Here is a 25,271-nt window from a genome sequence, read left to right as displayed (position 1 = left end):
GCAATTAATATTCCAAGATTTCATATCTATTGTAATTCATTGTGTTATAATGTTCTATTTATGTGTTGATTCAATCCTTTCCTTTTATCGGTGGCAGTTCTATTTCACTCAACTATCATGTTGATCATGGCTATTGTATGAAGCCTTTCTCTATGCATTGGTTCCTGTTATTGATAAAATATTTGTGGGTTATAGCCATCGAGCAAGGCGTCCCAAGGTTAATGCAAAGACTTGTGGATGTGTTTATTTGGGCGTGAATGTTGATACATCTGGAGAACATAAACACTTTAATCGCGGCATGAGGAGGTTTCCAGACGGGTAAAGGAAGGATGTGGTAGGAAGGACATGCATGGCCATTGGTTTATGTGGCGATATCAACACATATGACTCTTCAACATGGTGGTCACTGAGTTTTGATAGCTGGGTTATCCACATGCCAGTAAGCTCAAAGAGTAACGTATGGGTTCATACAAGAATTTGTAACACCAAAAGTGAGCCAAAACTGCTATCGTGGGGTTTGCCAAGACTGTTTAGATAGCCAACATAGGAAGACATGTTAGAATGAGATGTGTCGGGTAGTGGCAAGAAGGGAGCTTGGATAAAACTAATGGTAGATGTGATATTATTTCCAAAAACTATTATTGGAACCTGAGTATTGGGTAATAACTCCTCAGTTTGCATTGAGTGTTACCCTTAACATTATCAACAACCTTTGTGAGGATTGAGTTGGCAAAAAGGTTTGACATTACCTTTAGTGGCAGCTTGGAAAATGAGCATTGTGTTTCAAACGTTCTTTTCCCTCCCCCACTAGCTATTGATCTTGATGCCACACAAAACATTTTGAATTCACTCAAAATGTTGATGCATTAGAGCCACTCGATATTGCACCAGGAGTAACTTTACTAGATGACCTCAAACAAGTTCTTCAACTTCCATCTATCTATTTAAAAATGATTCTAATCAATCGAAGTTGATGTTATAGGTTGTTGTGGTCTTGGTCCAAATTTAGTGGTACTTCCAACAGAGATTTTTGTCAGCCTCTGCACAACAACTGCACATAATGCCCATTTGCTAGTTGCTCAGTGTGGGGTTTCAGATCTTGGAAATAATTTGATTGCACTTTTACTCAAGGAGCAAGGTAATAAATCATTTGAATGTGGGAATGTAGTTCAAGCAGAGCTCTTGTATTCACAGGCAATTGATTTGAAGCCATCGGGTGGACAACACTTCCTATATGTAAACAGGTCAGCTACAAGATTAGCGATTGGTGATAATGTTGGTTCTCTTTTAGATGCCAAGGAAGCTTCAAGAATAACATTAAATTGGCATGTGGATCTCACACATCAGGGTGATGCATACTATACCTTAGGAGAAGATGAAGCTGCAAAACATGCATATTCATGTACTTTAGCCATTGAGCCATCAATTCGTAGGTCAAAACCATTCAAGGCCCGAATTAAAAAACTTAAAGAAAAATTAGCTCTTACATAGGCTTTGTCCTGAGTAGGTTGGTCTCTATATATTCTAGTGCAAAGTTATTCCTTTGAAGAGGTGAGAAATTCCTGATGAAGGCATTTATAGTGTGTATGGATTCTACTTGTCGTGGAAATTAAGGGGTTGTTGTAGCACAACAATTTGCCCGCCATTAGCAATTATCATTGTCATGGGTGAATAGAGCATCTGGATTCCACTGATTTGAGACTCAATCTACAAATGGATTGCATTCATCCTCTCATATTTTGACGGCCTAGCTTAAAGATCACACACTAAGCATTTGACTGCTTAGGTGGATCTTGTGGGGTCCATTTGATTTTCTACAACTATTTTTGTTTTTCGTTTCTGTGAGTAGTCCCATTACCGTGCATGAGCCAAATCAAATTCAAATTCATCTACTTTTCCTGCTCGTATTGCTTTACAAGGTGCACTCTCATTGTTTTGACATATGCAATGAATAGGTTTACAACCATATCAGTTTACATTTGACAGCCTACTTCCAGCCCATGCTAAAATGGGAGCTTCTGATAATGGCATTGCGATTGATTAGGTTAAATGCAACAAAATAGATTTCTTGAAATAGCTTCAAGATTTTTTTGGCAAATGCAATTGATAGGTGTAAAGTCACACTGCAATTTTTGCTAGCACCTTCACTTCCACTGTTAGCACAACAGATCTTGATATGGGTGTGGCATCCACCAAAGCTTTGTAGAATGGGATTTTTTTCCCTTCAGATTTTATAGTTGAAAACAATCTTGTATTTTTCCTTGCAAAATGTGGAAGCACAAGAAAAGGTCTTTGACTGTTGCACAGAATGCCTCAAAGAGATTTTATAGATTTTATTTCATGGAACGCAATGATATGTGCAGAGTGGAAACAAAGACCAGGCATGTGAACATTTTAAAGTTTTCTCTTGATGAACCATTTACTAATGGAATGCTTGGATTGCAGATTATTGACAAAATCAATTTGTTAGAAAGGCCTTGGGAAATTTCAAGAAAAATACAATCACCTCGTATATAGCCAAACTTTGCAATGTTTGCCAGCAAAATGGAGGTTTTGGAACACCTTTTCAAGCAATTTGGTCATTTCTTGTAATTGCAACTGCTCCAATAGACCTTATTACAATGTATTCTTTCGATTATTTTCCATCTATTAGTTTATCAAGGTTTGATTTTTCATTCTTATTGTCTTTTAAATCTCTTCAAATAATATTGTCATTTCTAAATTTAATTGTTTATCAATAAATTATTTTTTATTTTGATATCATTTTCTAATTAAATTTTGTTTAGATTAAAAAAAAATCTTAAGACAAATTAAACAATCTAATCAGTTTGTGATATCTTATGTAGACCCATTTATGATGCATCACCAATTGAATCTCAAAATAAATGTTTGAAAAAATAATTTCTACTTTTAATTATGTAGGTTTCCTATATTTATGGTGAGCTTGATATGAATCTTAAACTTCATTATTTATTCATTTCTTCATCCTTAAAATTATTTTTTCTCTCTAACCAACAAGATCTCATTCAAATATCTACAATTAATTAATTTTATTTCGATTTTTTTAAATTTGATCACATTCAACAAAATTACATTTTTGAGTAAACATAAACATTTGTGTAGTCACAACATATAGAATTTATTACAATTGAGTTAATGTCCATTTACTACACTATTATCTTTGACACTATTATGGTATATAGGAATAAATCATTTATGTTCTTGTTTTTTTATACAATTTGACTATATTTCCTTGTACTTATCTTTTATAGGAACCCTCATATGAACATATCCATGCATTTTTCTTCCTCTTCATTCTTTCATTAACTCTTCATTCCTTCATTTTCATCCATCCCATATGATGTCTCATTATATCTCACATTGATGAACACTACAATAGTAAAGCCCTATTTGATGATGCTAAGTTTGTCACTCATCAAAATTGACCATTAGTTGTCCCTCTTGCAAAGTGGCACATGTGATGAGATCACGTTATCCTAAATCTCTTCATTCACTGACTCCATAACAAATATCATCATCACACATATTGAGCAGTCAAAGACATTACATGTTATAAGATATACTATCCACACTCATGTCTATTTATAGTGTAATTCTCCTACTTCATCCTTCTCTTCTAGAAACCTCTTGTCTTTTTCCTACAACTCAATATTACTTCGCCTAAACTTCCAATCTAATTTTTCTCATATAATTGTTATTCCTAGGTCATTATGTCTCTTTCTGTCCCCACTCTTCCTAGTGAATTGATTGTGTCCCACTTGGAAACTGTTCTACCTCTTGCCCCTATGAGCCACCCTTCATTTATCTCGCTTGATACTCTCTTACTATTGTTCTTTCTTTTTTCTCCTATCCTATCATTAAATTCACAACCCTTTCCACTCTCATCGAAGCATAAAAAAGTTACATGTCCTACTCTCAATGTCTCAACCTATACCCCTAACCCTTTCATTTACCATTTAGTTCAAGAAATGTCATGCCCAAAAAAAACACGAGGGCAAACACACACACGCACACAACAATTTTATTATTATTTTAAAACTCAATAATTAAACCCAAATTCCCTAAGATGATAAGTTCAAAATGATTAAAAACTAAATTACATTCAAGGCAGATACAAGGTCTCTAATCAAACTATTAAAGCTATGACTCAATTGAAAGCCTCCATAAGAAGGAGGTTGATACGCTCATTGCTAATTTAATTAACTAATTAATTTAAACAACTAGTTTTCAATTAACCAAAGGACTGAACATTTTATTCATTTTAATTACTCTTTTATTATCACATCCTTTAGATGATGACAACATAATCTTCAAAGACAATTAAAGTCCTATTAACTTCAACTGATAAATAAATTTATTAGATGAATTGTTAATTAACAATCTAGCTAATTCATTTGGATGTTAGTTAATTAATGAAAAACCATACTAACTAAAATAATACCTTCCATAGACTTGAATAAACTTACTTAATTAACAATTTCATCTTACCCTATAATCTATACAACCTCAACATATTAACTTAATCTATTAATACAATACTTTCTACAACTATCAATTTTTTTATTTAAATCTATAATTATAGTAGAAATAAAAATATTTCCAAGGATATCAACAACATAAATTAAACTAAATAAATGAAATAATATATTTGAAATAAATTAACTAAAACATTAATAGCTTTAACTAACTAATTAAACTACTCTACTAAACAAATCCTAAATAAATATGATTTCACTACTTAAAAAAAATACCATTCAAAATAAAATACTAACAAGACTTAGTTCTAAAACTAACTTGAGTCCAAACTAAATCAAATCTAAACTAAGTTACAACTTAGACTAAATTAAACCTAAAAAAAAAAGAAACTAATTAACACTAACTAAATCATTAACATAAACTATCAACATACTAACTTTTAAACTATTAGCATAAATTAACCACATACTAACTTAAAACAAAAGAAGACATACTAACTTAAAACAAGTAACATACTAACTTAAACAAATAACATCTAACTTAAAAATCCTACATAATAACTACTCAAACTAGCCTAAGAACTACCCCCTCCCTACTAGCCAAGTGGTTCAACCACCCACTTGGGCATTTTCCCAAGTGGCTCACGCCACCCCATGCTGCAGGAGGGTATGCATGGAGATAATGACCAAGGAATGGTGAAAGGATTAGGATGTCTTTTGTTTCCCCTATATTGTCCACTTAAATATTGTTGACGTCACACTCAAGCTTCACATCACACCTGCGCCAGCCTAGAGGGAGAGAGAGGAAGGAGTTTCTTGTTTTTGGTTTGGTTTAATGAGGACTCAGACCCCAAACGACCATGACAATCTACCACCCACGTGATCCAAGATTTGGATAGGAGACAATTTAAAATTTTTTTTTGCCATGATTACTTTCAAGGAAATTTATTGCTAAAAGTTTTATTGGTGAAGTCCTTGGCAAAATGAAAAAAGAATAAATATATATATATTTAAGTATTAAAGAACTTGCTTAAACCAAAAACTAATGTATTTTTATATTTGAAAGATTAGATAATAGATTTTAAAAGAAGAATCAAACTGGAATATCCTTTGTTGTTTCTCGAAGGATCAAATTTTTTTTCTCCATACAAATTCCAGAGAGAAATTAGCTCTTGGAAGTGTATATATATTGTTTGAGTGTAAAATATTTTCTAACATGCATAATTTCTCCAAGGCATAATTTTTGTGTCTTAAGGATTTTTATACAAGGAGGTTTATATCTTCTTCCTCTTCAAATTGAATTCACCAATTATTTTGTTAACAAGAGGGTTGAATAAATTTTGTTTATCAACTATGTGAGGTTTGTTTTATCTCCCAATAAGCATGAGTCAAATTGAAAAATTTCAACATAACAAAATTTCTTCCTTAACATAATGGAAACTTGAAAATTGCATAGTTTGAAAGCATCAACATTTGAACTATTCCTCCACACACATATACATGAATTGAAATAACACATGATACAATGCAAGGAGGTTTTCTCAATCATTTCTCTCTATTAATTAACCTAGTTCAAGGCTCCATCGGGAAAGAACCAGTAAGAAAATTTGACATCTTTGCCAAATACATCAAAATTTAAATACATTTTTACATAATGTTACAATTCAATTGAATTCTCGTCTAGGTCTTTCACAAGAGGTCTTTTCCAATATCTTTAATGCACTAAGCGAACCATGGGAAAGACAAGAACTGACCTGAAGGTAAAACAACATATATGATGAACAATTCGAACATGCTTTCCCAACCCAGTTTTGTACAATAGGTTCAACATTGAACCAAAATAGGGGGGAGGTGGATTTTTTCAATAGGAGACGTCAATCACCATACCATAACATAGCCCTTTCGGGGCTAAAATTCAAGAACTTTCGTTCTTCTACAAATTCCCTTTCAAGGCCAATACAACAAGGATTTTCATTCCTTCCCTTTTACAAGTATTCAAATTTTCATACAAGGTATGTGATGACAAGTAGGGGCCCATACACCCTACCCTCTTTCCCTCTTCTCACCATGAGAGGAGACTCTACACTATTGAGGTCCAACTAAGGCCCTTCCCCCATACTTGGCCACTTCTTCCCTATCCAAGGGTGAGTAATGCCAAAAAAATCCCCATGAAATCCCCTCAAAATTTCAAAGCAAAGCATAAGAATGACATCCAAGAACAAGTTAAGATTCCTCCCAAAACACCCTCAACACACGTACAAGAAATACAAAGATCATCACAATGCCTTATGCATGAATCAAGCATGAACAATAAGAAGAAACATGATCAAAAGAGTGAAGAACCCTACCTTTACAAAAAGTTATGGTAAAATGACAAGTTGAGAAGAGCTTTTTCTTTTCTTTCCTTCAATCTTCAAACTTCTCTATAAAAACTAGAGATTGGGTAACAACCCAAAACTTTTCCAAAATGCCTCTAAATATGACCCTAACTCAACTAGGCTTTAGGTAACCCCAAGGTGGAGTTTGAGTCACCAACTCATGAAGGAGACAAATCAATTTTCGCAATCAACCAAAAGTAAAATTTTTGAGTGACTCTAAAAGTCAACCAAAGAGGCTAAGGGGGTGAAAAGTACTCCCAACCCATACCCTTACCCCTAGGGCACTTAAATTTAATGTTTTTAGGCCTTAAAGACTTAATAGGAACCAATCAAAAGCTAGGAGAAATTTTTAAGACTATATAACAACCTTCAAAGAAAGACAAATGCAAATTAGCATAAATAACAAGGGGTTCAGTTTCATTTTTCCATTAGGTTTCTTGGCTAAATATCCTGCACACTCATTGCATCCATCAGTAGTCCAAGAAATCACATGCATTATGTAAATTACGTATCATAAAAATCATATAAATTAAAACATCCATTTTTCTAATAATCAATTGTTTATCTTATTCTACTCATATTTTCGACCATTAAAATTGCATAATCAAAATGTTAGTTTTGCATTCATTTACTTCATCATTATACATGTTCATAGAGCATTAAATGATGAACTCAAATATCTAGAGGTACATCACACATCATAAAATAGCATAATAATGTTCGGTGTATCAAATAGTGTCCCGACATATCGAGTCATGAGAATCAAAATAGTAATGTATCAACTATGCTACGATGGGTTGGGGCGAGGCCTCACAAGAAATATCAATAATACAATGCTAGTTATTCATTCACCCTATCATATCATACTCTAAGGGATTGAACTTTAAGCCTCCTCCACAACATAATATGTCTAGCTATAATAAATCATTTGCAAGAACTATAGTTAATCATATGAAGCATTGGTATACATATATAGTTGGTTAAATGGTCCTAAGGTACCAATTCAATCTTCTAGAGATCAGTGTGTATTGATTATTATTTGAAAATCAATTCTAATCTAGTATTTTTCTCTATATTTAAGGAGAAAATTTTGAAGTGGTTCTACTCTTTATCTACATATTTAATTAATTCCCCCCTCTATCTCACTTCAATGTATGCACAAAGTTGTGGTACCAAAAAGATGCCACATTTTTTTCTTATCTAAGACATAGTGCAATCACACTATAGTGTGATCACACTATTGTTTGGGTAGGATGAACCTTAGGCTTGTGAAATTGAAAAGGTAGCGTGATTGTGTTGTTGAAAAAGTTATAAATAAATAAAAATAGAGGGTTTCCCCTCATTTCTCTCTATTTGTTGTCATTTTGGCATCCTGCGAGTATTATCTAAAGGCTGCAAACACACTACATTGCAAGTGATAATAAACACCAAATTGCATAAAAAATGGTTCCACATCATCGGAAATCACAAATTGGTATGAGCCTTAACTCTTCTAATTTGCTAAATTTTGTGTTTTTTAATGTTTTATATTTTAATTTTAATTTGGGTAATTTGTTTAGTTTTTACAAAGAGTATTGTTTAATTATCTAGTAATGTAGAAAATCCACCTAACCCTCTTGTAAATAATCCAATAAAAAAATCCACCAAACGCTCTATAGAATCAACTTGAAAAAACCCTCAAAATGAAGAAAAACCACTTCCATGACCTCCAGTACCAATCAAAAGACCTCCTCCAGAGACCCAAGAAAATTTTGAATTAAATTGAAAGAAGGAGAACAGAGTTAGAAACTATTGTTAAGAGGTTTAAGAATTCACTTCAAAATAATACTAGTAGGGCACAATTGGCACAATCCCTTGATACCATTGTGAGTCCAGTAGCATCTGTTAGTGGTTAGTTGAATCTATGGAATAATAGAAGAGAAGAATAGAAAAGATATTATAATGACAAATTTTCCTATGAAGATTTAAAAAATAAGAAGATTACAACAGATGACATATGTGCTTTATTTAGAAAGCCAAGAGAACAACACACAATGAGAACTAAAACTTTAAGAGGTTCCACATCCATTGGTACATTCATGTGAAGATATTCTAAATAAATTTTGGGACAAATGGTGCATGGTATTTGATGCCCCTCATAACAATCAGGATGTTCCAAAGTATTTGTTGATGAAATTGTATTGTGAGTTGGTCCTTTTGTTGAAATTGTATTGTGGGTTTGTCCTTGGGGAGATCCCCAATTATTTTGACATTATTCTTTCTTAGGGTAGAAGTGGAGGATCATCATTTGATATGTTAGGGGAGCTACATGACCCTAATTTTGTTAGGGAACCTATTGGCAAGCCACAGGTGGAGCATATTATTGCTCCATCTATTGTGAAGGAACATGTAGGGGCTGAAACAGTATGCATTATTAGAGCTTTGGCTCAGAGCCTCATTTAGTGTGACACTCCTTTGATTGCAAATGAGGCTCGTCAGTCTACTGGTCATATACATTCATTACGTGGATTGTTGTACACATTTGGCACTTCCAACAAAGAGGATGATGATAATGGGATGATGACATATGACTTCCTCAATGCCATATTTGGCATTGATACAAAGATAAATATTAATAATTATATTTTAAACTATTTTGATCACATCTCATATGTATATGAATGACTAATAAATTAGTATGTCTTCACGTTGTTCAAAATTCAGGGCGAGAGTGTTGTTGTCACTAGTACTAATCCCCTAGTCCCATTTTATGCCATGTTGATGACTCCATATGTATGTATCAATGTACTCATTAAAATAATATATTTATTTCTAATGTAATCATATGAAAGGTTGACTCAAAAAATTTACCCACATGCATTAGTTTTATGGTGAACCATCAACTTTCAAATTGGACTTTATGCATGGGTGATACCACTCATCTAGAGGTATATTTGTTTGCATGCTAATTGCATTCAACAAAATATATTATTTAAAAAATGAATGAATAATTAACTTGTTTGGCTTATTACATGATCATATGTAAAGTCAGAGTTGTCATGGTGATGTTAATTTGGGGTCACCTTACTGTTAGATAAATTAATTTCCCCATAGCTATATACATGTACTAATGTATTTTAATTTGTATGTCTATAGTAGATTATTTTTCATGAGAATGTGATGTCTAATAGATTTACATATATGTGCAATAGGTAAATGTTGCACCATTGGCATCGACACTGCACAATGAAGGACACAGTGCTACATTTACAGGGGTACCCAAATCATTTTATTGATGATGTGGTATAATAAAATATGTATTCTTCATAACCACATTTGATTATCATGTTGTATCATTTTCAACTATTGACATCAGTGACTTCTCCACATCTTCTTCAATCTATTGATGAAGGAGTCATTTCTGTCATTGCTAATTCTGAGCCACTGATAGAGTATGAAAGAGTTTGCATAATTTTATTTGTTGTTTACAATTTGGTTAGTATTAAAATTAGATATGATATTCATAAATATGATAGAGTGATAATTTGAATAATTTTTGTAGGGTCTTATTACTCTCGATTGTCCATGTGCCCCTAAGGTGGATGTAGAGAGGGATTATCAAGTAGTGGTAAGAAAATATTATGTTAGGAAGATTCTAGACTGATGGACTAGCCAATGTGTTAGGAAGATCTCCTTATCTGCAACATCTCCCTCTTCGCAACGATCAAAGACAACTAGGGATTTGTTTTCTTCCCCTAGCAAGAAGGAGGAAGATATATAGGGATGCACATTTTACACCTATATGCCATTATTGGACTTACATTTTGTATATTGTTTTTGATGTATGCCATTTAAAAAATATATTGGACATACATAAGTTGATGTATATTTGATCTTTTTTTTGTATGTTATATTCGATATATGACATATTCAACATATATTTCATGTATGACATAATTTGACATACAATTGATGTTTCAAATTATCAATGTATGAAATTATTAGACATTGTTGAATAATATTGGTATGCATTTACTTATATAATTGACCTTAAAGATACAGATGGTTGGATGTATTGGCACGTGCGTTGGATTTTGTTCTCAATCATGTTAAGCTTTTACCTTATGGAAACAACTTTGAGTTTCTATTATCACATTGGATTGGTTGCTTGTGTTCTTGGATTAGTTGATTGGATGCTAAGATTAATGATTGTGAATTCTAAGATGCAATATTTTGTCAAATCAAAATAATTCATTATGCATATTGTGTTAGACCTATGGGAATGCTTATGCATTTAGAGATTAATAGTTATCAATATCTTACAAAATTTACTGTTGGAGTTGATGAAAGCCAACTCTGATGATGCCCAAGATCACCTACATGCAAAAACTTATCAAAGAGAAGCCAAGAAGAGGAAGAGCATGGAGAAAGGGAAAAACTCTAAACAGACATGAGAGACAATATGTGCAAACACAAGAAGTAAATGTATTTACAATATGCACAATGCCTTATGAAAATACAATGAGGGAGTCCACTTATAAAGAGCTCATGGAAGCTTTTAGAACAAGCTAGAAGGTGGTAGAAGATAAGGATGACAACTTAGCACACATCCACAAAAGGTGGAACATGCTAGAAGGGAACAAACTCCCGTGTTGTCAACAACTAACCACTACATGCATTAAATACTAAATATTAAATAAATGCATTTACTTAAGTAAGCTTAAGTAATAGAATAATTAATTAATAAATAAATAATTATTTACTCTAACACCCCACCTTAAGTGCAACTTAGGGAAATTCCTTAAACTCACAAAACTAAGATGAAATGCAGAATGGGTCCCGGCAACAAGGCCATGTTAGGTACCCATGAACAATGCAAGAAAATGCAACCTTTGTAAAATGGGGAAAGAGAGAAAACCACATGGGAAAAACCCTCCCCCAAAAAGAGGTAACCTAGTGAAGAACTGAAGAAGCCTCCAACTAGGGAAATGTCCCCTAAAAATAGGAACAAGGAGTGATCATGAAGAAGCATCACTGAAGCATGAAGAAGTCGCAAATCTGCCAAACTACTAATCTGAAGAACCTCCATGGAAGAAGAAGGCATGAACCAAGCATGTCTATATGGTAGATAATCCATCTCATCGAAATGCATAGGTAGCCAGCCATTGCAATTGCCTTGTACATAGGATCAACCACTGAATACATAGTTCACACTACCGAACCATCAAACCATGGATGCATTAGAACAATAGCATAACCCCCCCTTAATGCAGACGGGGTGTGATGACAGGAAACTAAGAAGGTGGGCCAAAGTCTCCTACAGACGAACTAAGAATGATGAGAGAGGGTAAGAGGTACATACACCTATAAAGACACGGTCAAACTGACTTTGCATGGGGCTAATGTCATGGAAGGGACACTCACTTGACAAAGGGAGAATGCCTAAAATAGAAAAAAACTATCCCCCCCATTGTGCTTTATGAAAATAGTGCAAGTACAATTGACTCAAAATAACGCTCATGACCCTCGAAATGCAAAAGTGACACTTTATCTTAGTGCGATACATAAAAGTGCTTCAAGATGATAGCTACAATGATCAAAAGTGAAAAAGAGCTGCAAAAAAACAAAGTACAACTAAAAATAAAAGAAACCATGCCAGGAAAATGATCCTCGGGCCTAAAACACTCAAGATATCCACCATATAGCAAAAATGCCAAAACTATTATAGAAAGAGCATGAGCCAAAAACTAAGAAAAAAGACCACATTTCTAAAAAGGTGATAGAACCAGCTTTCCAAAAATATAAAGCTTTCAAAAAACGGGCATGGGACACAAAAGATAAGCTTGCCAGAGTCAAAAAAAGAACTTTGGACTTTGACTAAAAAATAGGCAATAAAAAAGCATCAAAACCTAAAAATACCTACACCAATGTCTCGATCTTGGAACCAGCTTTTTGGTGCTTCTTGTGGATCAAAAAAATACCTCCGTATGCAAAAGTAATGGCCAAAAAACTACAAGTAGGTCCAAAATGACCTAGAAGGAGAGTGCAAGCAAGGATGATGATGCAGCACTGACATTAGCAAGTCACGCGATTAAATTTGATTATTTCAAAGTCATCACGAAAAAAAGAAGCCACATGGCATGCCATGTGGTAGGTCCACATGGCAGCCACATGGCAAAGCTGATGTGGCAGGTGATGTGGCAGTGGCCACGTGGCAATGTGCCATGTGGCACACATGCCACGTGTCACCTGCACACTATGCCAAGTGGTAGGAAACCTCGTAGTAGTGCTGACTGGTTGTGAGCGGAGGCAGAGTGGCATGGGAGCTGAGGTCTCTAGTGGAGCAAACTTTGGGCGGTGCAAAGGTAGGAACAACCAGAGAAGACTGGGTGGAGGCAGCCGAAACAGCACTGACAGAGCGCAACAGAGACATGGGCTGAGCGGCGGGAATGACGAAGTGCCGCCAGAGTTTTCAAAGGCACCGTTGGGAGGAGGTCGGGCTACGTAGCTAGGCTAGATGAAGTACAAGCAACCACTGGGTGGTGCTTCGACGCTGCTACAGCGGTGCATTTTTAAATATTTTTTTGAATTTTTTTCGCACTACGTTTGTACAGTCCATACAACAAACCCTGCAAGTAAAATTTTTTGCCTCCCGGAGCACTGTCTCCAAAAATGAAAAGTTTTATATGAATCCTAACTGAAAACAACCTTTCGGATCCAATGGTGATGTTTGTTTGGGCTAAAAGTGCTTCCAAAAATTGCTGATTGCCTGATTTGAAGAAAAAATGCACAAACAAACTAGGGTTTGTGACTCCAAATCATGGCTTCAAAATTCTTCAACCAAGTAGTAGCAGGAAGGCTCTGATACCATGTTGGAGTTGATGAAAGCCAACTCTGAAGATGCCCAAGATCACCTACATGCAGAAGCTTGTCAAAGAGAAGCCAATGAGAGGAAGAGCATGGAGCAAGGGAAAAACCCTAAATAGACATGAGAGACAATATGTGCAAACACAAGAAGAAAATGTATTTACAATATGCACAATGCCTTATGAAAATATAATGAGGGAGCCTGCTTATAAAGAGCTCATGGAAACTTGTAGAACAAGTTGGAAGGTGGTAGAAGATAAGGATGACAACTCAGCACACATCCACAAAAGGGGGAACATGCTAGAAGGGAACAAACTCCCGTGTTGTCAACAACTAACCACTACATGCATTAAATACTAAATATTAAATAAATGCATTTACCTAAGTAAGCTTAAGTAATAGAATAAATAATTAATTATTTACTCTAACATTTACTACCTTTATGTAGGTTGAATTCTTTGTTGAAATTTGTGTCTAGTTATCAATATCTTCATTATAATCTAAAAAATGATATTATATGGGTGACCAATGATTGTAAGGAGTTAAATGAAGGTTATAAAATATAATTTGAGTGACCAATAGTAGCATATATACAATTGATTTTATATTCTATTATTAATGAATTATTTCATGTATCTCCTATCTTCTTCTTGAATCTAATATTGAGAAGGTATTTATTAGGCTTTTTTTCTCCAATTCTTCACAATTATAAAATCTCACACAATTATCCCACTTTTATCACTTTGTACAACTTATATAATAATGCAAAGGTGATAGATAAATTTAAGGTCATCTCCTTATTGACATGTAATGCCTCTACTAATATAGTCATGCATCCTCTTCTGAAGAAAATAATAATTCTAAGAATAAAAACACCAACAATAACTTTCTCGTAATTTAGTAAACTAATTGAAACTATATTAATTTTTCATCCTTATCTAAACTTATTTTCTCTCATTTTTCACAAGCTTAACCTAATTGGATCAAGTGAGAAGAACCTTAATTTAAGTTTTTATGAGTTTCTTTCCAATAACCAAGCTATCCAACTTCATCCTATTCAATCCTTGAACTTTATCTTCTTATTCTTCCAAATTTTCTAAATTATTGTAGTTAGTAGATCTAGTTCTCCATGAAACATGTCATAATACTATCCTCTCCTTTTCTTTTTAAATTATATTTTTATACTTTCTTACCACCATTTAGCATATTCCCCCTCAACTATTTTTTATTCTTGACTTTCATAATATTCTCTTAGGATATGTTACTGAATTACTCCAATATCAAGTTGATATCGCTATGTATGAATAAAATGATATCATCTTGATATCATCTTGATATTGGAGTAATTCATTCACTTGGGAATAAGATAAGCTTATTCTTTTTTTTTTTTTTAAGTCTTTAAAATCCCATGACTTTGTTGCAAAGGACTATAAGTTTGGTAGTGATAAAGATAAGAAAAAGATCAAGCCTAAGAGCACACAAACCACATAGATTATTACCTAGAAGGAAAAAAATCCCTTGAGGAGAAACCATTTAAAAGGGAAGGCATACTAAGTGCACACTATAAGAAGACATGACATGAAGAGTATTATTGTTATAATAATAGTATATTTAATACCCAATAATAATGAAGTAAATCAATAGTAAAGAAGGAAGGGTAAGATTAGGGTTAGAGGAAATATGAGGCCACTAAATAATATTGAAAAAATAAGGTTAGAGCCAATGGATTATGGATTAGGAGTATAGAATGGGATAAAGGAAAATATCAAACACTAAAATTCTTTGACTTAAGAGAAATGGATTAGGGATCAATAATGTGGGATGCCTAATCCTAGAAGAAAAAGATCAATGGAAATAAGGTAGAAGAATATTCAAATATTATTTATTACTTTTATTAAGTACATTATAACTTCAAACTATGATGGTATTACTAATCCTCCAATTCTAGATTCAAAAAAGATGAAGTACAAAGAGAAGTAGCATAAGGGAAACAAGTAAGAAAAAATCTAAAACATGGAAATGTTGAGACTTAAAGGAAAGTTAGTCCTTAAATTAGGATTAATGGATGGTGAATACTTAATGCTAAAGGATAGGAAGCACATAAAGTAGTAACTAGACAACAATTGAGGTTCAAGGATTACCCTTATAGCTTAAGAAGTGTGAGAAGTGTGTGACTATATTTAGACCTAAAATGCTAGTGCCAAATGCAAGGACACTATAAGGATTGGAAGCATGAGGAAAGCAAGGTATTTTTTAGTTGTTAATATTTGCAAATTGGCCAATTTTAGAAATTTTTGACTAGTAATTTGGCTAATAATTTAAGATCTCATACAACCTAAATTGCCATAGTTTTATAATATTTAGTTCTAGAATATTTAAAATTGCTCAATAATATTTTTTATTGTAAATTTTTAACTCAAATATTTGCCACAATATTTGATACATGATTAGATTTGAGTCACCTAAATATTATAAATTATTGGAAAAATTAAATTGAACTGACCAATAATTACCATATTTATTAGTTACTTAAGGATATATTACCAATATTTAGGTTTCACTATTGCTTTAAAGTATATGTAACGATCCTCATAATATTCTATGAGGTAAAAAAATGTTCAATTTTGATTTGTAATATTCCATGGTGGTTAATGAACTTCCTATTATTATTGAGATTCATTAATATTTTATATAGAAAATTTATGATTGGAAAATAATCACCAATATTTATCATATTTAGAATAAAAAATTGAGAGATTTGCTAATACAAATAATTTTATTTTTTCAAAATAATGAAAGATTCACCAATATTATATATATATATATATATATATATATATATATATATATATATATATATTTTGAAGGTGGCTTTCTTAAAGTTTACCCTGGAGGAAAGCCATGATACAGTACCTAGGTAATGAGATTTCTAGAATACTAAAATAGTCAAAGGTCTCAATAAATGGGTGGAAATAATACAAATAAGAGGAAACCTATAAACCTATGAAAAGTTAGAAATAAGCACAACCACTCTTCAAATAGGTACGAGACAACATTTGTATAACAAAAGAAAAAAACTACAAAAAAAAAAAAATTGTATAATGGGTTCCAATCTTAAAGTACTTCTTAGATTAATTATAGATGTTTGTCAAAACATGGATCTAATAAGAAAGGAGGCACTAGACCTAGATAAATCTGCACTAATAATATAGCCTTTGACATTACTTATAAAGGGCCAAAAGCTATCACATAGATATTCTTGTCCAAAATTAACTAATCTTTGATCAATTATCAAGAAGGGACTCTTTTGACATCAAGATCAAATTGAAAAAGAATTAGAAGTGTACTAGAGTACTTTTAGTAAGAACCCAATATACAACATAAAAAAGCTTAAAAGGACAAACAACAATCAAGTGGTTACTAGGTTCTTTGAGGACATGATTGTCTCACCCTCTATTTTTTTTCTTACCATGACCAAAAGTTGTTTGTTTTAAAGGACTCTTTTGGGGTCTTTGTTCTTGTTTTTGGTTTAAGAATGTTGCTAGTTGGGGACTTGTCCCATGCTGATCCTTGGTAGTGCGGACCATTGCTGGTGGGTTTTCCACATTCGAACCTTTGTTTCTAATAGAGGTAGACTTTAGCTGAGATTCTTTGTATTTGGTTATTTGGCACTAGGTTCTATTATTTCTAACATTGTCTTGTGTCTATTTTTTGTACCATGGGTCAACACCCTCTTGCTACTTTTTATATTAAAAAATAGTAAAGTAGTTTCCTAATTTATCTAAAATTAGAGATGGTGTTACATGATTTTTTTTTTGTTTAGACAAGGATTTGAACTGCATACCACCTAGATGACTACATAGATTTTTCCATAAAACCAAGTGTCAATTGAAAATATTGCAAGACATAAAGAAGTAGAAATTTTACTCAAAAAAATCCTAAATATTAAAAATAAAAAAGTCAACTTAGAAACTCTTATAGTAAAGTTTGTCATAGTTAAATATTTTCAAAATAATTTCGTATAGAAAATTAATCTTTGTGAATTGAATAGACCTTGAATTAATGCATAACAAAATGGGTGTAAAGTGAACTTATTTTATTTTCATGGAATTAATAACAATAAGCATTACAGGTAGAAATCATTATAACAATCTTAAAAACATATTTCATTACAATATGATTCTTGTAAACCCATGCTCAAATATTATTATCAATTCTAATAATTAGAAAAATAAAATCTTAGAAACAAATTTCATTAGAATATGATTATAAAAAACCCATGCTCCAATATTATTATCAATTCTAATAATTAGAAAGCCAAAAATGGATGTGAAATGTGAAATGTGAACTTTTCACAATGATAGATTCCATTTTTCACCACTAACTAAATACGTTGATCCCACATCTCGTAATTCTCCAACTTTCCATAGATCTGTTGTCTCAATGGATGTGATATGTCTGCTACACAAAGCACATGATATCTAACTACATTCTAGAAGCTTTTTAATTCCTAAATATTCATTTCTCAAGAAAGCTAACATAGGCCACGTATGTGAAGTATAATAAGGGTTACTCGTGATTGAAATCTGCATAGCTCTCATCCACTAAACCTGCATGGCTACATGCACATATACAAGAAAAGCTTAAAAAATTTAGAGTATACTCTAGAATGCTTCATTACATGAAGTAGACATGCCTCCACTCTATGATAATCTGAAGGGAAAAAATCCGCCATTCTAAAAGCTTTGGTGGATGCCATACCCATATCAAAATCTACTATGCCCATGGTGGAAGTGAAGGTGCTGGCAAAAATTGTAGTGTGTGGCTTTACACCTGTCAATCGCATTTTCTAGAAAAATCTTGAAGCTGTTTCAAGAAATCTATTTTGTTGCATTTAACCTAACCTATCGCAATGCCATTATTAGAAGCTCCCATTTTAGCACGGGCTGGAAGTAGGCTATCAAATATAAACTGATACAGTTGTAAACTTGTTTGTTGCATATGTCAAAATAGTGAGAGTGCGCCTTGTAAAGTAATACGAGCAAGAAAAGTAGATGCGTTTGAATTTGATTTGGCTCATGCGCACTAACGAGACTACTCACAAAAATGGAAAATAGAAATAGTTGTAGAAAATCAAATGGACCCCACAAGATCCACCTAAGCAATCAAATGCTTCATGTGTGATCTTTAAGCTGGCCCTATTTTGACGTGGCTTATTGGAGAAACTAATAGTGTTTTTATATAGCTTGAAGCCATCTTTTGCTGTCCAAGCCGATTTGAGACAAAGATTTATCCTTTGATGCTATTGGAAAGGGTCTGAGAAAATTTATTGCCATTTTAGGGTATAAAATAGATTCAATAAGGTTTTTCTATAGTTCCATAAATCATTTGTTCAATCACCTCGGTACCACCAAATTCAGATGCTTACTCCATAGTAGCAATAGATTGTGCTTGCACAAGGGAACTTATCATCACTGTTGGGTGCTAATATTCTTAATGAAATAGATAGCTAGAATCTTTAGATGATGTTTAGTGGTAGAAATGCTCCCATAAGTAAGGATGGCCAGTCTAATGTAGTGGGTGAAATGGATAACAACACTGGTTCTCTAATGCAAGTTGCATCTCCACTTTCATGGGGCACCACATTTGATCCAGATTTTGTGTTTAAGGTGAAATTGACTTTTCAGTAGTGTCAACAATAGTAGTTTCTTACCCAGCAGGCACAACCAACACCACATTCTCAAGTGGTTCATCCTCATCAGTAGCAAGATAAAATTGGAGCTATTCTTATAGTTGATAGTAGCTTGTCGAATTATTTTCGCACAAATGATCAGGTATACAGTGTGATGGAGCCAAGTCCTAGCCCCAACAATACTAGAATAGGGAAGGCTTCTTCCAAAAGTCAAGATGGTAGGAAAAGAAAACAACCTAGTTCCTCTTCTGGTCCTACAATTAGTTCTAGAGCAATGAATAATACTAGACCTTCTTCAAGTTCTCCACCCTCAACACTGACAAGTCAAACACCTGGCGATGTCATGTTGATGGCTGGTGCATTACAACATAGTAGTGGTTCATCAAAACCTATGATTTTGTATGGGTCAGATGGAACACTTGCTTCACCTTCTGCATCTCTGAGATCTTTGTCAATATCGCTATCTCCTTGTATTCGAGAATCATCCATTCCAACTCAAGTGGGTCATGTTTTTTTTGGATCATATGATGTTGCTGATGCTATTCATTTTTTGAAAAATGCCTTGCCTTCTGATTCTTGTAGTGCTTTATCTGAGAAGACAAGAGAGAAGAATATGGCTGATACCAATTTGGAAGGAGATCATCTAAAAATAATAGTGAAAATAGACAATGATTTGCGTGATAGAATAGTTTAGGATGAAGAAAATGAACAACAAGGTAGGAATACTAAAGAGATGGGAATTTTAACTCCTTCCAAGAGTAGGGGAAAAAAAGAGATGTCATCTCTTTACAAAGATAAATCTCATTCAGAAGGTGACATAATGAAAAATGCAAAGTCATAGAGTTCTGTAATTGAAATTGTAGCGTTTCCTGTAGACATAACTACAAAGCTAGTTTTGGAACACTCAAGGATAGTACATGAAAAGGGAATCAATGAACTGATGCATTGTCAAGTGAATGTCAAAGATGTTGCAAATATCTCACTAAAAGAAGCAAAATTGATTATTAATTCCAAAAAACTACCCATTGAAGAAACTGAACATGGGTCATCAGTAGATAATCAGATTCTGGATGCACCACCTCAAAGATGGATACAAAGTATGACTGTAGAGATACTCGACATGTATGCTAAATATCAAAAACTCCCTTCAAAGATTCAAAAGGAGTTGCCCTTCATTGATTACATGGATTTCCATCCAAAGCTACAAAAAAAGAATGATTTGGAAAAAAAGAAGTATTATGAATTGAGTCAAGATCTTCTTGCAAAAGAGTAGTTATGTTTCACTCGTAAGCATGTTTGGCCTTTTGATCACATTTGGGACAAGAACAGGGAAGAAGAGACAACTCAAGAAGTGCAGACCAACATTGAGGGAGTTGGGAAATACACAATTTAGCCTAAACCTGATGAAAAACATCAGCAAGAGCCCACTTTGATTAATGGTAAGGATTATTCTAGCAGCTTATCTAGTGATTCAGAGATTATTCTTGACAAAAAATTTGATGAGGTTGGTCCTATTCAAAATAAGAGCAACTTAGAATCTTCACATGATGAGTTTTTGCATGGGAAAGATGGCATTGCAGCAATTTTGCCTTTGCATGCAAATCAACTGAATAAGAAAATTGAAGCCTATGGTGATGTTATTACTTCTAGTATGCAAAGTGTTGATTGGGTGAAACATGGTAATTCACTTTTTGAGATATATGTTGATCAGATAATGGAGAATCCACTATTCGAGTTTGATAGTGAGGAGCCTCAGATTGATACTTGGGTTAGCCAAGAGGTTGCTACCTTGAGAGGACATAATGCCAATTGTGAATCAGCCTTGGATAGAGATATGGTGAGCAGTATAGTGAGAGAGAATTTAGTTAGCAGAGTAGCACTATGGTAGTTGAGTAGCTTGGACACGCCACCCATTATGGGCACTAAGAAGTAGGATATTGCAAATAGTTGGGAAGGTGGATGGCCCTTTTTTTGTATGTAGGAGGAACTTCCCTATGGTTAGTTAGGTTTCTAGGAGTTGGTTGGCAAATGGTTGAGTTCCCACAAGCATGTGACCATAGTGGTAATAATGATCTCAGTTGGAGTGAGATTCTTAGTTGGGTTGAGGATCTCCTTGCATATGTTATTAGTACATGGAAGGTTGTTCTGATTGATCATGCATATGGTGTGGTTTGGGATCCAAGTGTTGACAGTATGTATCTATGGTTAAACAAGGATTTTATGGTAGTTCTTCTTAGTTTGAGGTTGGATGTGGTGATGATCAAAGTTGTACAGTTTACAGGTGTAACATTTTTCATAGAGTAATATGGGATCCAGGGATCCAGATGATGGGTGGTTTGTAGAGTGGCACCTTGCTTCATAGTTCGGCCATGATTGTTTTTAGTATTGACTTCAGGGTAAACTATATATTCATATGGGATCCTAGTACTAATTGCTTGAGGGTTAGCAATCTCAAGGAGGGGAGATTTGTAATGTCCCTTTTTGGGGACATTAGAAATATTAAAAGGGACATCGTTATAATATTAAAATTGACTATGAGAGCTAAGACTTTATTTATTAAAGGTCAAATTAATATTCCAAGTTGGCAAAAGATGACAAGGAAAGATAAGATGAAAGACCAAAAAAGGAAGTCGAAGGGTCACAACTGTAAGAATAAAAGGAGAAGAGACCCTATCTTTTGGGTATGCTTGATTTACTATTTAGATTTCTAGCTCTCTCTTGTGAGAATTTTTAGAAAGATTTAGCTTTCAGCCAGTGTGAGGACGTAGCCCCTTGTGCAGGCAGGCAGCAGTTGAAAACCCATTGTTAGAGGAGATATCATTTAAGGTGTCTCGGTTGTGCTTACAGGTTCTTCTCTTTTGTTTTCTAATCTGACTATAGAACTGTGTTTAAGATTGGATTTATAGTTGCTGGTTATTGTGTTGCTATTGTATAATACAATAACATCTTATGAGTTATCTAGAAGTAGTTGGTTATTGTATTGTTGTTATTTAATGCAATAACATACTTCAGAATAATGGAAAGGTTACTGGTTTAGTACTTGGTTTGTAATGTATGTTCCTACTTTGAATCCTTAATATCATTTTGAAGATTAGCTCCAATTAAGGAGTTAGACAAATTCTATTTGGGTGATCCTTATGAGATTCACATTTACTAGTTATTTATAAGCATCTGGGTATATTTATGATTCTGAGTGTTAACAAGGAGGGAAAAGGATGGTTCAAGATAGTAAAATACTGGTCATCTTAATACTATGCTAGTAAATTTTATAGCCTTGCTGGTACAAGTCATTACATTTTCAAAGTAGAGATTAATTGGAAAGAAAGAGTTGAAAACATTAGTCCCCGCCATAGAGGCATGGACTAATAATGGTGATAGTTTAAGTGTTTGCATACTCTATGAAAATGAACACCATTTGTTGATACTAGCGGAGATAATAAAATATAATATATAATACTAGGTTGGAAACATTGCAGCTACTACTCAAGCAATCAAGAAGCAAAATACAAGCTCAACCAAATGTTGATATTCTGCATAAGATGATGCATTCATAGTTGGCTAAGAAATTAGTATTTATCAATGAAAAGCCCTAAACCTAATTGTTAGGTAATGTAATTGAAACTTTTTGGCATTTCACAGATCATTTTCCCTTATCTCCTAAAGTCTTGAAAAGTGTGTGAAATGCTCCAAGAGAATATCACAAGATCATAAAGGTATGTTGAGAAGGCTTGTGAATGTGCCAAAATTACATTATCACAAGGTAAGTAATAAGAGTAAGTATAAGGTAAGTAATTTTTAATTTCATTTTTCCATGTATTAACTTTTTAAAAGTATTTTGAATATTTGAAAATAAGGAAAATATTCTTATGAATATGCATTATTATGTTTCCTTTATCATAATATTTGGTATATTTTTCTAAGGGGATTATATATATGTATGTATGTATGTATGTATATATATATATATATATATATATATATATATATATATATATATATATATATATATATATATATATATATTTGTGAAATTTTTAATTATTCTCAAAAGGGGAATTATCTAGGGAAGCATAGTTATAAGTATGTTTTAATATATTTTCTTTGCACTTATCTTCCAAATGATATGATGATATTAATGAATTTTAAAAATTTTGAGGCAAGATGTATTTAAGTGATGGGTTATCAAGTATTTTTTCCTACATTGATAGGGATAATATACTCTTTCACTTTAATGTGATATTTAATTTTTTTTTTCATATGTTTCCCTCAATATTTTTTGAATTAAATGCCAAAAAATAAGCTGTAAAAGGTTTTTAGACAAAATATTTTTAATTTTAGAAGGGAAATATAATATTTTGTAATTCTCATCTTATTTTTATTAAAATATGAAGATTTTTCTTTTATCATTTAAAAGAGAATATGATCTTTAAAAGAGCTTTGTTCTACAAATATGATAGTGATTAAGGTTTCCTTAAAGAATTTTCACAGTGGGAATCTTAAATTACTCTAGTAATTAAATATTTTCCTAAAAAGATTAGCATTGCTATTTATCATTTATGATAAACCCTAATGCATGTATCTAAGCTTGTGCAAAATATTGGCAAAGTTCTGTAGAGCTTCAAAGGAAATGAGGTAAGGTTATATTTCTTTTGAATATAGGATAATATAATTAAATTATATTTGTGGAGATTTTATCATTTGCACAAAGAAGCATAAAAGCATAAAGTTCATAAGAAGACTAGTGATGAGGCATCCATAAGCATTTGAAAAATGAAATAAAAGGGATATCAAAGAAATATTACAAAGTACTCTTGACCGTTGAGGATTAAACCATTTTATCAAACTAAAAGGCATGATCTTTCAAGAAGCAGTGAAGATGATCTTTTGAATTAATTATTTTATTAAATATTTGTATTGTAGTTAATAAATGTTTAATTATATTTAGGTTTTAGAAAGAGATGAGATGATTTGAATCTTGTATGCATCCTTTGATTTTCTATAAATGATACCATGATCATTTGTAGTAGGATATATCAATCATAATAAAAAAATTCAAAAGATCATGAGATACTAGTCGGATGATTATTGCATTTGATTAGGTAATGCAATTGGACATGACTCAATTGTACTTCCTTTTTTGAATTTCTCTCAATTTGGATAATTGGTTTTTCAATACTTGCACATTATATTGTCCTTCTAGATTCAAAGCTATTGTTTGATAGATTGAACTAAATATAAAATTTTGATCATCAAATGTTACATGCTATGTGATATTTGTTTAATTGGTCTCCATCATTAGGATTAAAGTCATTTAGACTAGAGTTTATATTTTTCAAAGTTCTTTGTCCACTAGTTGATGGTTGCACAACTGTCTTTAAAAGGGTTTGATGATAAGTTCATGCAAGGTTGACTCCATTTTCCTAATTGGATTAAGGACTAGTCTTTCTTGATTCATTTGAGTTGATATAAAATTGCAGTTTGTTTGGTTCTTTGCCCAGTTCATTTGTATGTCATTTATCCACTCTCATTCATCTTTTCAATCATCTATAAAAAGAATTCTAAGAATTCAATTTTATACTTTTTATTTAACCTCAAGAAGTACTTTCCATCTCAAAAGAATTATCTAGAGAGCCTACATTTAGTCATTGTGAAGGTGTACCTGCCTATGTATTACAGGGCCTAAAGAGAATGGATATTTGATTCTCAAAGGATCAAACCCACCTGTTGGCCAAATTGTGTTGGATTTCCAAACATTGAGTAAGAAAGACTCATAAATATTTGACCAATAATTTGAGGAACCTATTGGAAGTCTTATTAGGAAGTAAGATACTAGGGGGGTGGGGGTGAATCGGGATCATC

At 33.0% G+C, this 25,271-nt stretch overlaps 1 protein-coding gene across 1 annotated transcript; it reads left to right on the top strand.

The window, feature by feature from the left end:
- Positions 1-349: 349 nt before the first annotated feature.
- LOC149556946 (uncharacterized) lies at positions 350-1,491 on the top strand. Its single transcript, XM_089830049.1, has 2 exons — positions 350-515; positions 983-1,491. Exons 1-2 carry the CDS (start codon positions 350-352, stop codon positions 1,489-1,491), a joined length of 675 nt encoding a protein of 224 aa, XP_089686175.1.
- Positions 1,492-25,271: the final 23,780 nt, after the last annotated feature.

Source organism: Cupressus sempervirens, chromosome 5 (genome assembly GCF_028749045.1).
Source record: "Cupressus sempervirens isolate cs-2001-9-10 chromosome 5, ASM2874904v1, whole genome shotgun sequence".
Lineage (NCBI taxonomy): Eukaryota > Viridiplantae > Streptophyta > Pinopsida > Cupressales > Cupressaceae > Cupressus > Cupressus sempervirens.
The sequence above is the reverse complement of the archived record's forward strand: the minus strand, read 5'-3'. Positions and strand labels throughout refer to the sequence as shown.